Source organism: Sebastes umbrosus, chromosome 3, assembly GCF_015220745.1.
Source record: "Sebastes umbrosus isolate fSebUmb1 chromosome 3, fSebUmb1.pri, whole genome shotgun sequence".
NCBI classification, from domain to species: domain Eukaryota; kingdom Metazoa; phylum Chordata; class Actinopteri; order Perciformes; family Sebastidae; genus Sebastes; species Sebastes umbrosus.
This window is the reverse complement of record NC_051271.1, coordinates 10171208-10187362: the sequence shown is the minus strand read 5'-3', so window position 1 is coordinate 10187362 and position 16155 is coordinate 10171208. Positions and strand designations below refer to the sequence as shown.

The window sequence follows — 16155 nt, the reverse complement described above, 5'->3', positions numbered from 1 at the left end:
TTTAATAAAACCTTTTATTGTGTTTGTCAAAGTCTGGTTGCCAGACAAAACTTACAAAAGTCATCATTCAGTTTCTACCACACATTTATACATTACTGTGCAATTCTGAGTTTACACGGATAATCCTGTCACCTATTCTCAAGTAATGCAAAAGTCATCCGAATCAGAGTAACAAGAGACAACAACATAAATATCTGACTTGGTAGAGGGGTAAAGTAATTCACTTATATACAACAGCTTGAGTCACAAAAAATACATTACGTACATTAACCAGACAAAACCAACCGTTCGCCTCTTCAATCCTCCAAACTCAGTCAGAAGTCCAGTTGTTATGCAGAGAGATATTTACAGATACTGTATGTTGTTCAATGCACAATATTTGAGTTCCTAACACAAAAAAAGAAGTAAAAGAAGTTATGAACTTTCAAATGCAAAAAATTGAATTCTTAACTGTTCAGCTAGAGCTGGGATTGATGACATTTGTGCACTGAGGTTCACAGAAGGAGCCAAAGCGCCCATAGATGTCTTTGGCTCGAACGGCGAAATGATAGGTGGAGCCGGACTGGAACTGGGTCAGCGTACAGGCCATAGGCAGAGGAAGGGCTTTGACCTCCCCAATCTTCTTCCAGTGCTGCTGCGCCGCGCTGCTGTTTGAGTTGTCTTGATGGAAGGCATAGAGGTGATAGCTGTCTACAACTGCACAGGTCCGATCGGTTTCTGCCACACACCAGGACAGCACTATACCGGTCTGACTTGGCACCAGCTTCAGCTGAGGCTGCTGAGGAGGTGAGGATCGCTCAGCCTCTGGGGGTAGGCGTGAAGCTGCGGGCGCAGCGGGGAGAGGGGGCAGTACCATGCTGGAGGCCCGTTGGGTTGGCGTACTATTGGTTACGGTGCGGGCTTTCACTGGAGAGTCCTAAAAAAAGACAAAACTGTTGTCACAAGTTGTTCCTCTAGCAAAATAGGCTAAATATGATAATGACCACTAATTCTTGAATAATATAAAAAAGCATCCAGTGAATAATTTATATAGAAACTGGGTCTAGGAAGGTGATGGAGAATGTTTTTCATATGCTGAGATAAATAAATGCTCAACTTCCAAACAGCTGTGAATTGAAGCTTTTTACAGTCAAAAATCTATTTAGTGGGCAAAGACAACAAGACTAGTGATAGCCTTGAAAGCAGCCTTGTCAGAATAAGAGCAACATATTTCACATTTCATACTATGTGCAAATACCAATTACCCAAGACTTATAAAAGTTATAGAAGTTATAGAATTACAAAACTACATTGGTGCAAAATATTTAAAATGCAGTTCTATCTCCTCACCAGTGGGGGGCGGTGGTGGACTGTCACCTGAGGATTGCTGGAAGAGTTCTGACTGCTTTGCGGGGACGACCTTGCTCCAGCACCTGAGGGCAGAGCACAAAGAAAAAAAACTACAGATCTACTTTATAGGTTGGATGTCAAACACAAAAGACATACATGTTATGACTTTAAAGGAGACCTATAATGCTTTTGTGCTTTTTCCCTTTCCTTTAGTGTGTTGTACAGATTTTTTGTGCATGTAAAAGTTACAAAGCCTAAAGTCCACTCCAAAGGGAGTTCCTCTCCTCCACAGAAATACTGCTCCTGAACTGCCTCGCTTGAAGTGAAGCCTTTTCTTCTCTAACGTTGTGATGTCACCAAGTAACACATTTGCATAATGGATAGTTTGGCACACCCTCAAACAAAGCTTGTTATAGCGGAGCTGGAGCGGAGTCTGAAGAGTTTGGTTCAGTTGACCAATCAGAGCAGACTGGGCTGCAGCACAGCCGGTATGAGAAAAGTAAAGCGTTTTTTGAACATTACAGCATTTAAACGTTTAAATGTTCTTTTAGATATCCAAAATACAAATATGAACCTGAAAATAAGCATAATAGGTCCTCTTTAATTACGTTTTTTCAAGTTTAAAACTTGATTTTACCATAATATTTCCCCATAGCCAGGATGAAGTGTAAAGCACTGGGTTATGTGTTTGTCACAGTATCACATGAAAGCACAAGATCACCCTTTCAAGCCTTCAATATAATGTGGTGGTCTTACTATTGGGAATGCTGGCGACTGGGTTAGGACGTTGGGTAGGTGAGGGAGCTGCAACGGTGGCGTTCTTCACTCCGGTCACTGGAGAACATGGAAGTAGAACATAATTAGACTAAGGGCTGCTTTTCATTTCAGTGTGTGACTTTGTTTTGTGTTGTTAATTGATTTCCAATAATAAATATATACATACATTTGCATAAAGCAAGCATATTTGTCAACTCCCAAGTTGATAAGAGTTTTAAATACTTGACAAATCTCCCTTTAAGATACATTTTGAACAGATAATGTGTAATAAATGTGTAATTAATTTGTGATTAATCACGATTAACTATGGACAATCATGCGATTAAGTATTTTAATCGATTGACAGGACCAATTTTATTATATGGGGAAAATAAAAGCAGTGCCCTTCAACCTTACCTTGTACATCATCGTCGTCCTCAGTGAGATCAATGACAGAGCCTTTGGGTCGTGCCCCTGGAGCAGCTGCTTTGGATGGAGTGGATCCTGTAGCTTGGTTGTCTGAGAAAAGAGAGAAAAAAAGATAGAGATAAATGTTGAGGTAACTTCCAAGAAAAGAAAAAGCCAAAACACCTGACTCTTCTTTGGCCAAGACAAGTTAACCAGTGAGATGACACACATAAAAAGTTGTTGAAACATTAATAATACACACAAGGGTCTTATGAAACAAGGAAGGTCATGTGTCTTTACATCCCATTCTTACATTTCTGGGACTAGCCGAATGACCAAAAACAAGCTGCTTATTGCAGCGGAGGTCTTTTAAACACCTCTAAAGACAACAGCCTCGTCACTCAAAGTACTACCCCACCTGTCTTTGATGTCAGAGACGTCCCTTGTGGCGGTCCTGGAGCGGTGGAACCTGTTGCTGCCGGCCCGGAGGTTGCAGGTGAAGAGGCTGAAGACAGAGCTCCTGCTACAGACACAGATTGAGCCGGCGTCCTGGCTGTGGTCACGGATACCCCAGCGTTGGGTGTAGTTATCCCCCCAGCGCCACCCTGGTACACAGCACGGGCAAGAGAGATCTGGGTAGAGGATATCTGGCCAGTGGAGGCCTGGAGCGCTGGGACAGTGGCAACAGCCGGGGCACAGAGTGGTGAAGTGGTCAGGGCGGGGGCAGGCTTGAGTATAAAAGTGGCGGTGGGAGTAGTGGTTTTGGCCTTGCTGAGTGAGCTGGCTGCAGACAAAGAGGAGACAGGGATGTTGACCAGCGTTCCTGCCTGGCCATTAGTCATTGATAAAGGCAGCTGGATGAGGAGCGGCTGGCCCGCAGCCATGATGCTGCTCCCGCAGGTCGTCTTCAGCAGCAGGGTGCCTGTGTGACTCTGGGTGGTGATGCCACCGGCCAAGGTGGAGCCAGCATTAGTGGTGGTGGTGGTGATCAGCTGGAGGATGGGGGCATGTGAAACCATGGCAGAGGAGGTGGGTGTATGGGCCAGAGCTGTGACGGTAGCTGGCGGACCTAGCGGGGGTGCATTTGCTGAGGAGAAATAGGAAAAATGGCTCAGGTTTCAGAACGTGACAGAAAGCGTCACTGAGATTTTCAAATGAACTGCATTTTGTTCTCCTTTACTCATCTGCTCCTTATTACTTAAAGTCAACAAAAGGGGGCAGGAGCAGATTAGTTGCATATATCTATGCATTGTTTATTGCTAGCGACGGTCATATCAAATGCAAACATGCAAACATGCAAACAAACACAACTTTAGGAGGTGACACTGCGTACCATTGTGTCTCTGGTTACTCCATTTAAAAGAAAAAGACCAACACCATAAAAGCATAAAGGAAATCCTGCTACTCACCAACCATGCCGGACGAAGAAACAGTTGTCGGAATCTGCTTTAGCTCCATGGAAGTACGGACTGGCCTGTTTAAAAAGATTGCTTATGCTTAGAGCTGTTTTTTGTCCACAAAAGGAAGGACGACTGAATGTGGTAAGGTGCTGACATGTCATTTTATTAAACTTGATACAGTCATAATTGGACAACTTGAAATGAGATTCCATCTCATAACTGAAGTACATGTCTGAGTTTTCATTAAAGCATTCATCAGTATATAAGTATAGTTCAACATATTCAAGTGCGGCGTCAATTTTTGCGTACAACTCACCAGGGATTCACATCCTTTTCAATATGAAATTAATTTCTAATGAACGCTGACGAGAAACTAAATGCAATGAGAATGATATTCAGACAAAATGTCTTGATAATTTCAATGACTCATAATGACAATTGTCCCAGTATGCTTCTGTTTCTGTAACGTAAGACTGTCAAAATGACGCACCAGTTCTTTCATCATACTCTCGAAAAAATTCCGGTCTTCTCTTCACTCGCAGTATTTCATTGATAACGTCACGGATCTCTCTCCAGCTCTCACAAGTTAGTACAGGGAATCGACGCTCGATGTACATCCTCATTGTTCTCCTCAAGTTCGCGGGCAGTGCCTCCTTGCCCATTAGTCCAACATAATTGACCTTTGCGACCCAGTCACAGTAGATGTCGTATGGGACTAGGTAGCGGAATATGTAAGATGCGTAGCGGTCAGGTCGGGGATTCCCTGAGCTTCTCTGGCAGTTGTGGTACAGCCCTTTCTCCAAGTTGGAAGTGATTGGGCGGAGTTTAATGTCTGCTCTGCATTTTCCCTCATTGTATTCTGCCAGTTTCTTTGCCATGGCAATATGACGTGACATATCTTTGTACTCTTCCTCCTCCATTTCCTCTTCTTCCTCCTCCTTCTTGACAGGCAGTACAGGCGTCTTACCAACAGGGGGAGCCACTCCCTCTCTGGCCACCTCAGGCTGTGGCTCTACTGTCTGCCGACGCAGCACGCTGTTGGGAGGAGAGGTGCAGTTTTAACTACACTCTGCACTGCCTGAGGAAACAGCTTCACATTGTAGAACGTCACAAGACTCAGGACCTGGACCCATGCAGGGTTACTTTGCAGGTGCAAAACACTGACATGTGTGTTTGATTATTCCAAACGAGTCTTAACGATTTGGAAGTCAAGAGTTTAACAAAAGTTGATCACGACAAACCGAACAAGGGACATGGAATCTTGGTTTCCAAAACGGTATGGATTTGGAGGATGTACGGATTCTTTATTCTGTCCATTAGTTTTAGATTCAGTCTCTAGTGATTACAGATAGCAACCCGGGACAATGTCAACTATTCACGCTGTGAACGGCTCCATGTGTAGTACTGGCTTCAGTCCGGTATTGTCACGTTCATACAAAGGCCAAATTATATTCACACAAAATACCAAAGTGCACAGACTGCTGTATGGTTCAAAGGTAACATGTTTTAATACATTTATGCTATGAATTTTGATAAATCTAAATATTTTGTCATAGGATGAAATGGTCAGGCAAACATGAGTTTGCAGTGAGGTGATAAAAATCACTTCCAAGAAACCCTGAGAACCTCATTTCTTAATTCAAAAATTAATATATATAGTATGACTGACTGGGATTTAGAGGAGAAATTGCACTGGGCATGGACACGCTTACCGAACTGTTATGGGGCTGTTTGCAGCAGTCGCAGTCTTGGAGGCGGCAGCAGCAGCAGTAGCAGCAGCAGTAGCAGCAGCAAGCGCCTGTGGAAATCAGACAGCATGCTGTCAGAACATTTTCAGACACAAGCACTTGCACACCAGGTACAAAGATTTTAGCATGTAACAGAAGGAAAAGCATTTCTTACCTCCTGTTTCCTTTTGTTCTCTGACGCCTGATTGGCCTCTCCAAACTTTTTTGTTAGTCGGTTTATCTTGGCCTAATCAAACGGTAGAGAGAGAGGGGGTCTTTAGATTTGGGCCTTGCCAACTGTGGGGAGTCAATTTTAGCAGTTCCTTAACGACATAATACTAATCATAGACTGTATAAAAAGATGGACGACATGACAGCTCCCCAATAGCGAAGCCAAAACATGTTGATCGCCCCCTGGTGGCTGGCTGCAGTATAGGTCTAAAAGCCCGTCCCCTCCATGTTAGCGGATGGGACATGAGCCAAACTAAAAAGTCAAAGTACACACCAAATAAATGTTTCCCAAAGATGGTTTCTTTCATTTTAGGTAGTTCTTATTACTCTTATGTATGTTCAAGTGTTCATTCTGATAAGTTTGGTTTTAATTAGTTATTTGATGCTATAAAAAGGGGGTGAGACGTCATGATTGACAGCTGCTCTTAGTGAAGTTACAGTCAAGCAGCCGTAGAGTTGGGAATAAGTGTTGTCATGATATTGTAATTTCTAACTTCGATACAATACCTAGGAAAATACTGATATTTTATACCATTTTCGATATCACAACATTGAGGGGACACTGGTACCCGTGTATCGATACTGTGGAAAATGAGGATTGAAACCGCTTCAAATTTTCAGTATCAATATGTATCGACACTTCAATATTTTTGACAACAATACTGGGGGATTGTACGAGGAAGGATGTAACTTTAACTTTCCATAACCGTCACGAGTCTGTGTAATAGAACATGTGTCATTTTGATCATAAATGTAGTTATAGAGATATTATGGTTAGTTGTTGTGTCTTTCTAGCCAAACAGCTACCATGGTGCTAACGCAGCAGCTAGGTGGCTCACGCTAGCAAGCTGCGGCCGTGCTTGGCTCGTGATTGGCTCGGTCTGTTGTGTGACCCAGATACCGCGGCTCCAGCCCCCCGATCACTACTGCACAGACTCTGGTTCCAAATTATGTCAAAATCTCAAGATGGCAGCTCCCGTAACCAGGGTATTTTGGCTTCATTTTTGTACAGTGGGAGGAAGTGCAGATGCGTCGTCCATCCATACACACAGTCTATGGTACTAATGAATATTAGATCATCTTCCAGTGCGTTCTCCTTATAAGCAAATTGACAATGTTACCGTCTACTTACTTGGAGTGTGGAAATGGAGGTTTGGTGTTTAGTGGCACAGTCGATCTTGTCTACTCTGTCCTTCAGCTCTTGGAAATGTTTTTCAAACATGGTCAGCTCCAGGACCCTCAACCGTTCATCTACTAGCTGTTGTACAATCTGAGAAAGCATATCAGGTAAAGGGGTAAAAAAGCAAGATTAAGTAACGAAATATCCATTGGTATTAGCGAGACAGACTTTGGGAAAAGATTCTGTGCTGCAGGATAGTTGCATACAAACCTTTTCAAGCTTATGGTGACTGCCAGCTTTTGCAGTAAATTTCAGTTCCAGTTGTGCCTCCAACTCCTGGCGCTCCACCTTGGGCCTCTTCCCCTCTCTCTTTATGGTTTGTCCGTCCTTTTCGAAACCCTCTGATAAAGTGCGCTTCAGTCCCGAGGTGGAGCTCTTCTCCTCTTGCACTCCTTGGGAAACAAAGACAAGAACAGACTTGTACCCCATGTGTGTGCCAGTCATTGCCCTGAATCTTTTATGCATAATATGCTTTCTGGCACTATTCTGTTTTAGGTCAGTCACTCTCTGTTGAAGCTAGATGAAACAGAACATGCAAAACAGATTTCTCAAACAACACTAATAGCTTTTAAGGATTTCTTGTGTCTAACTAAATGTTCATGTTTACAGTTGATGTCTTACTCTATACTTCACAATGTCACCTTTGTCATGGAAAACCAGTTAGCGTGACTGCATACAATCTTTAGTGATCTAAGTCCAATTATGTTTAAACTGAACCACTGGATGTGTAAGCAACAACAAATTGGGCCCCTATCAGAAACTATGAAGAAACATGAGTATAAACAAGATCTGTTTGTGGTTTGTGGTTTTTTGCCAAATCAAAATGTTGCAGTTTTTTCCAAAAGTGGTCAATATTGCTTTACACTTACGGTATAACTCAAATGAATAAAGTTCCCAACAACTTACACTCGGAGATGTTCTGTTACTGTTACTTTTCTATCAAATCTTAGCTATAACGCCATTTACATGAATACTGTACACATTAAATACACCAATTTTTCTAGTTCTAGTGTTCTAGTTCTAGTGCTTTGGGATGCTCTGGCCGAGATACATTTCTGAAGCTCAAGGTACATTTTCTGGCCATCATTTCAGTCTACCTTATTGTCTTGCACTGTGTAACACTTGCCGTTTAACATAACATGAAAGGTTTCTTAATATCCTTAAAGTGAGGCTCAATTTTACATGTCAAAATCAATTTACAAATCACAGTGGAGCCTGTGGAAACGGCTTTATCAAGTCTGTGTGGAGACTACAAATATTTGACAGAGAGCACTTTTTGACAAAGTGTGGGCATATAGTTTAAAGGTCAAGGCTATTTACCAGACAGGGGGGATCTAACAAAAATCGTTGTTTGAGTACTAATTTAAATGATAGCTTATTAACATGTAATACAGCATACAACTGTAAGCAGAGTCTGTCTGTAATAACTATGAAACATGACATTTCCATAGCTTTCCATTTCAGGTCAACATTGGTTTAACTAGAGAACATTAAGCTCTACATTAATACAATATTGAATGACATATCTTATATTAATGCTTTTAGTTAATTTCCTTTGGATTTCTACTGAACTTTATCAATATAAAGAAATTATCTTGAAGCTATCTGCCGCAATGTCCACTCTCACATACCTGTATTAGATGGCGGAGTGGAAGATGGCCGAGATGGCTTCTTTGTTTGTCCAACTTCAGTTTTTTCCTTTTTGATCGACTCCACCTCCATCTTTTCCTCATTTATTGATCCTTTCTTCACACCCTCTTTTTTACCCTCCTCTTCTTTTACGACCTCCTCTTTGATTTCCTTTTCTTGTTTTACATCTTTAGAAGAGGAAGCTGGATGAGACAAGGAAGGAGAAGGAAGAGAGGAATCGGAAGTGGTAGATTTGGGGCACGAAGGCTTTTCATCTTTTATTTTGGCTGTGGAGGCCTCAGGGTCCTTGGCCTTTGTAGTTTCACTATCTGTATCCATAGGTTCTGTGGAGTCAGATACCGGAGCTGGTACAGGTGAACATGGAGCCAAACCTTTTAAAGAACCCTTCGACAAATCCACAGCTGGGTCCTCTGTCGTAGTCTTGTCCTCCTGAGGAAGAGCATAATAGACTGTTGATTAATTAAAAGGTTTTTGGACTCTCAGTTTATCCACACTTCAACCTTCACACTGGCAGTCATATGTGACAATTTCTCAAAAGATTCTAAGAAATTACCTCTTTCTTTTCCGTCTCTGGGGTCACCTCAGTGTCTTTTTCGTGGTTTTCCTTGGCTTCTGTTGACGCTGGTGTAACAGACTCCTTTGACGAGGACAACGATGAACCTGTCTTCTCCTTCTTCCCCTTCTTCTCCTCCTCCTCCTCTTCTTCCTCCTCCTCCTTCTCCTCCATCTTTTTCAGTTCAAAGTTTAGAGAGTGGAATGGTGATGTGGGAGAAGAAGGATTTTCTTCCTTCCCTTCTTGACTTTGTGAGGAGGCCGGGGAAGGGGACAGATTTAGGGACAGGAAAGGAGTAGGAGAAGTAGGGGATGCAGCTTGGGGGGAGTTTGAGTCCGAGATGTTGTTTTGCTCTTTGTCCCCCGCTTTTGGTCCATCCTCCTTGTGCGTGCCATTCATCAGAGGTGGCGAAGATGCGTCGCCCATACCTGGAGCTGCTGTCAACAATGTGCTGTGAAGATTCTCCAGTTGCTGTCGATCACTGATCTTCATGGTTTTCCTAGCACGGAAAATTTTCTTCTTCTCCTCTGTCACAACAACTTCCATTGCTGCCTGTGAAGGAGAGATTAGATGTTATCAAAGGGCATGACGAATCTGGAAAAGATCTACAACACCCTTGTGAAAGCTACAAGAGTATGCAGCACAGTCTCTTCCGCTTATGAACCTGTCCTGGACTTTGCGCACTGCATGAAAGAAATAAGGAAATGGCTGCAGAGTTTCTGAACAAACACTAGGTGTCACTGTAGAGCCCTATGGCTTTCCTGTTTGTTCTTTTCTAGACGGTTCTTCTTTCACAGAGGTCTGCATACCAAACTGGTCGGTTCCCCGACTGCCTGTCTTTACTAAAATTTGACTCAGTATCCCAACCAAATCAGACAGATCCTTATTGCCCGATTACACATTGATGTATCTGTCCTACAGTGACAACAGTCAAGCTGCAGCTCAGTAAGCCAGAAAGGCTTTTTCATGTCAGTCAGAAAAGCTTTAACTGCTCTGACAATTTCCCCATTCCTTAATTTTCTGGTTAACCTATAGATTTCATGTTTACCAAAAGCCCCGATCCCGAGAACAGAAATGACATTGAAGTTAACAGCAGCAACCCAACCTTCCTCCCATCCCCCCACGTTCCTATTGGTTCAATCCTCAGCGAATCAGAACGGGCAAATCAAGGCTGTGTTGGCAGCAGTAAAGAGGTTATGCAAAACCTGAAGGATTTTTCCGTACATAGTTCTGATTGTTGCACACATTGTAGTGTTGAGGCTAGTTGTCATATTATTAAGTATTCTTTTCATGTATATTAATTTGATATGCATACATGCATGTGATGATTTAAACTTCTTTTTAAAGGAGTCAAACACAATTAGATATGCATTAAAGCTGTGTGCTGCACGAGACTGTGCTTAGCTGCAGTAAAAATCTAATTTTACATATAGTAGCAAACAAGAAATGTGCTATTATAATAAATAACATGTGACGCATACGCTAATCAAATAATCTATGAATAACTCACCTTCAACCCGAAAGGTCCTTGGTCATGGATTTACCACGGAATTCTTCGACAACCTGAGGGAAATAGAGATGGATTTTTTTTAGTAAATTTTATAATACTGCTTCAAACTAGGAAGACAACATCAACTATGTATGAAATCCACAGATGACGCATATGAAAGTGTAACCCTAATTTTAGCTCCTCTGAATTAAGCAGTGTATCTCCATCCCTTGAGCTGTAACTGAGCCCTTGGCTTCAAAAGTAGATATTTATTTGTGGGGTCACTAAGAATTTCATCAAACTGGAGGTACAATTATGTTGATGACCATCTGGACACAAAAGACTAGTATATATATATATATATATATATATATATATATATATCGGACAATGATATGATTCCTTAGAATTCATCTGACTACTTTTCTTTGCCTACAAATCTTTACAACAGGATACTTTTTTCTACTTTTTAAAACTAAAATGGATGTTTAAACAATGTATTTGCTGACTTCTAAGATATTTGCAGGCTAAGAGAACCCAATTAGAGACGTGACATGCTAACCAATGACATGAAAAGGTGAAGAAGAAAAAGATTCAAAACAGGGAAATGGTTTGCCAGAACAACGGACGGAGAGAGGCGTCAAACTGCAGGAAAGAGGCTTTCATACACTTTCCAAACCCTCTGCTTTACTGAAGATGAGCTCGAAAATATGCAGCCACAGGGGGTTCATTTTTCAGTTCTAGACATGTTGACAGTATTTCTAAGATCAATTAGTCTGTTAACATACCTCTTATATTATAACAAAAAGCAGACATATTCAAATGGTAGATACTGAGTGAAATTAAATCTGTCTGTTGGTTTCAACGCAGGAACCGAACACGAAGCCAGTTATCATTCAGGTAACCTTTAAAACCGTATCTGGTGAGAGCAATAAGCTGCTTCAGTTTAACTGTAAAGTTGGTTAGCTTTACCGTTACGGCATTGCTGGCCTGCAAGACTGCAGCTGACAGAGCCACCGGAAAAGGCCTCGATCTCCAACTATGTTTAATTTAGCCATGTGTATTTTGCAGCCTGGCAGGATGTCACATGTGTGGGGAAAAATGCAACTTCACAGATCTGGACTTAGTGTATACTTTACACTGTAAAGCTGAGCAGCACTCTGGGATACTGGCGCATAACTCCTACTCTGCCCTCATATCAGTAATCATGCTTCCTGCCATGATAATAAACTCCTAATGGTAAAAACAAGTGAGGAGATATTTCAGCATAATTGCTTTCAATGTAACCCGAGAAAAGCAGCAAGCAAAAAGTCAACATAAACAAGGTAACAATAAATAAATAAAGAGCGGTGTAAGTTGTAAGCACGATCACGGGTACCTCACATTCCAATGTTATTGCACACTGCGCAGAGCACAAACCCTCCCCTCCCCCATCCTACGGCCTCATTTACTGCGCCTGGATTCAGTGCAGAAACTCAAAATGGCCGTCAGCTGTGCTGTGTGCTGCCAGACGGGGCTCTCAGTAGCTAGCTGAACTGGATTCTCTATCAGACATATTAGGTTGCAGCATCACCCTGCTGAAAAACAATTTTCTGTTCAACCTGATGCTTCAGCAAGTTGGCAAAGTACACAAAATGTAGAATACATAAATGTGATTATGTTAAACAAAAATGTTACATAAGCAAAAGTTGAACATTATTAAAATGTTTATTTGTCCAACCCATCAACTCCTATAATACATGCTATAACTAATACTAGACCATTTTTATTGCACTGGGTGACCGTTTTAATATGTAGATCGTTATGGTTTAAGTCATGTTTTTTATGGTTTATACATTATATGTACATTAACTATAAAACCACTGCGGTAAATATAAGAACTCATCCTTTTATCGAGCTTATAGAAAGCTCATCAGCCCATATTTAGAAATAGGGCTATCTGCAGCTACGTCAGTGAGTGCACTGCTGAATCTGACTTGGAGAAATGCAGAAAACAATCATTACACGTGTCAGATGAGTATGCACGTGCTGGGTGTGGCATTTACTGCGCAACTCAAGTTAGGTCCTCAAAAGCTAAATATTAAAAAAAGGAAAAACAAGGAAAAACACCTACTCGGAGGTAAACGTGCATGGGTCTGAATCTACCCTCCATAATGCTGTTGCAGGCAAGTCACGTGTTTCCTGTGAGACTATCCACTGACTATTGACACAAAACAAATAGACTTTGACATTAATTCTGTTTTACTCTTTACAAAAAATGATGCATCCTCTGTCAAATTTATCCCTCGCAGGATTGCGTGTAACTGGAGACAACAATTCAACATGATCCGATTTTAACGCACAGAAAAGAGGGCTTAAACAACATCCAGCTCATTTTAATAATTCATTTTAAAATCTTTAAATTATTTCTTGACTAGATTGTGTTTATTGTTATGTCTTTGATAACTAAAGAATGAAATTTCCACATATGCCTTCATGTGACGCTGGAGGCATCAACAAGACGAGGCAAGGAGAAACGTCCACTGTCTCTCGCTGGGTTTTGACAACTGCTTTTCTCTCAAGTTGCAACATCGGTGCTTGTTGTTGATTCAGAACTTTGCCTCTGCAACCCACTGTTTCAATACCAGGCAACTAGCCATTCAATTGCTGGTCAAACGCCACAAAGCCGCAGCAGTAACTCTGTCGAACTAGACATGCAAGTCTCTCCAAATAATCAGAGAACAGGGTGACCAGGGAGTCAGTCAGGAGTCAGGAGTCAGGAGTTTAAGCCTCTGTGACGCCAAGCAAACAACGAACTCGGCATTCCTACCTCACAGTTCAGAGGAACATCAAACCTTTCTCTTTCACGACAAGCGGATCGAATTATTGGTTCAAATGTGGAAGATGCAACCATATTTCCACAGTATGACACTTTGCCCACCATGATTCATAGCTGTTTAGAAGACAATGGGAACGTTGATCACAAAACCAGAAGAACAAATAATTTCTGGTTGGGGTACAAGAACATGCATGTGCAACTTGCCAGAACATGTTGGCCTCCCAAGAACAGTATCCAGACTGTGATACATGCTTTAAATGAAGCATTGTTTATCCCTGAGAGCAGATATTCCTAAATATGTCCCTAGTTGAGAAACTAGACTGGAACAAATGCAAGCATCGTATCTGACGTACGGCTACCAATCCATTTCCAAAACTTTGTTTATTGCATACCACTTTGCTCTGGCTACACCAGCTTTTAAAAATGCATCATTGTGCTCCCATTAAAACACTGGAACCTATTCCTCAACACGCAAAACTGTATGCGAGTGAACCACAGAGTGGCATGAACAAATACACAGCAACAAGCAAGTTCAATTAAAGTGTTCACACTGACAGTGTGCATCAGCTACTGCAGCCGCGAGTAGGGCCACCATTTTACAGGTGCACTATGACTCCAACATGTTGTTGATTGAAAACTGTATATAAATGCTTCTAAAATGAGTTTGTGTCGGGGATGAGAGGATGCCCAAATCCTGTTTCTAAGCTTTCTGCCACAACAGCATACATGGATATTATATACTCAACACCATATGACCCACCATGGGACCCTAGTGGTAGCGATTGCACTTCTATCTGAACGAATGCGATCTTGTGGGTTTTATGTGCAGCCAGAAAGTGCTGCATGACGATAAAACAAACAAATAGAAAATGAATTATTAGCGATGGAGATGCTTTACACCTGTGTGACGGACCAAATATCGCACAACTACAAATGTGTTGACAGTGTACATGTACAGTAAATTGTGTGTATGGACACATGACGCAACTTCCGATACTGAGCCCAAAGATGCGAATGCAACCAGGAACAAACGATGTTTAAATAGCACGCGTACACCTGGTGTCGCGCTCAGTATTGCAGGTAACAAGGCATCTCTACCGATGTCAGCTACATTTGTGAAAATTTACAGCAAACTCGCTGACATATAAAGGATGTCTGCAATTAATGTTTCCTGTTAAAAAAACACAAACAACAAGCCAGAACTCGACCTACTTGAACTAGCATAGCACCCTCTACATTTATCAAAAGCTAACCTTGAGGAGAGTGCAAAACTGCAATGACAAAAACTGAGTTAGATTTAACCTGCAGAGAGAAATGTTAAACATGCTTTAAAACAAAAGACATATCAACCTTTAGCAGGATGCGTGGGATTGAGGCCTTCCATGTATTTGTTGATTGTGGGAGCAGGCTGAGAGGCCAGCAGGAGAACATAAAAGAAAGGAGGAGGGGCTCACTTAGGACTAGTCCATTTGTTCCTAGCAGGGGTATGTACTATAAAGGGTGTGTGCCCTACATGAGCCTATAATGTATATTAACTTTAAAAGGGGAAAGTCAGTTCTCCTGACACAGCAGTCTGCCATGAAGAATAATCTAAAACACAAAAAATACATATTTTTTCTTTCTGATGACACCTATCAAGTGCATGCTATTTCAGCAGGTACCACAAATGCAAATCAAATCTTGTGTCTACAACATTTTAAAGTACAGCGTGGTGATTATAAATACCAGCCCTAGCTAGCAGCGCACAGGCAGAGGGGAAGTACACGGCACAGACTGTTGCTTAGCAACACCCATCCCCCAACTCTAGCACAAACTAGTCCACAGTATGGAAATCTACAGCCAGCACGGACTAAACCATTCTGAAAAAGGGCAGGGGGGGACTCTCCTTTCTAGAATAACACCATAGGCAGAGAAAGGTTAATGATAAAGAAGGTCAAGGACAATAGTGTAACACACAGGAATACTACTGGAGTGCAGTATTTGACCTTTATTGTCATTCTATGTATGTTGAGGGTTAAAATGTAAAGCTGTGTTTCAATCCATTATTTCTATGTCATTGTTTTAAGATGGCTTCTGGTGCTACAATAGTTTATTTTCACCATAAACAAAAGACAAAACCCTGAATTCCTTACATAGCTGTAAATAAACTCCTTCAGTGAAATGTATATTGCCTCCCCTGGTCTTTGACAGATTTTGTCTGAACTGCATACATATGACATGGTCACTCGAGGCAATACGTGCAATAAACTGAGCACTCGCTGCCGCTGAGCACCACGTTAGCCTCAGCCAACTACTATTCCTCTAATGACTGGACCAGAGCTTCCTCAGGATGTAATATGAGCTCACATATCAGCTCTCTTATAGATCACGCTAAAGGGCTAACAAGACTCTGCTCTTAGTTAAACTGCAGAAATAATAAACAAGGAGGCTAAATAATATTCGTGAATGCTTTGTGTAACAGAAGCTCAATTATCAGGCCTTGATAGAAGGCATTTGACGGTTAGCATATATTTAAACACTAACTATAACTAGTTTAACCCCATTTATTTTAAACATTAGAAATGCTAATAAGGATCCCGTACTGGCTGTGTATCTCAGCAGTTTCAATCAAGAA

The 16155-nt window shown here is 41.6% G+C and overlaps 1 protein-coding gene across 4 annotated transcripts in view; it reads right to left on the bottom strand.

Annotated features, from left to right (window-relative positions):
• The window catches only part of LOC119484881 (activating transcription factor 7 interacting protein), a 34067-nt gene continuing 17912 nt past the window's right edge, over positions 1-16155 (bottom strand). Inside the window, exons 2-15 of one of the 4 annotated variants that reach the window (XM_037764055.1) lie at positions 10745-10797; positions 9235-9786; positions 9053-9110; positions 8663-8863; positions 7242-7423; positions 6984-7121; positions 5796-5867; positions 5606-5691; positions 3903-3967; positions 2912-3580; positions 2503-2604; positions 2086-2163; positions 1330-1439; positions 1-916 (exon numbers count right to left, since the gene is read on the bottom strand). In XM_037764055.1, the coding sequence (XP_037619983.1) occupies positions 455-916; positions 1330-1439; positions 2086-2163; positions 2503-2604; positions 2912-3580; positions 3903-3967; positions 5606-5691; positions 5796-5867; positions 6984-7121; positions 7242-7423; positions 8663-8863; positions 9053-9110; positions 9235-9780 (2769 nt within the window). In that variant the 5' untranslated portion in view covers positions 9781-9786; positions 10745-10797 and the 3' untranslated portion in view covers positions 1-454. Of the gene's footprint in view, positions 917-1329; positions 1440-2085; positions 2164-2502; positions 2605-2911; positions 3581-3902; positions 3968-5605; positions 5692-5795; positions 5868-6983; positions 7122-7241; positions 7424-8662; positions 9111-9234; positions 9787-10744; positions 10798-14891; positions 14989-16155 lie in introns of those variants that run through there. The other 3 variants (XM_037764053.1, XM_037764052.1, XM_037764054.1) reach the window with 3 other exon arrangements.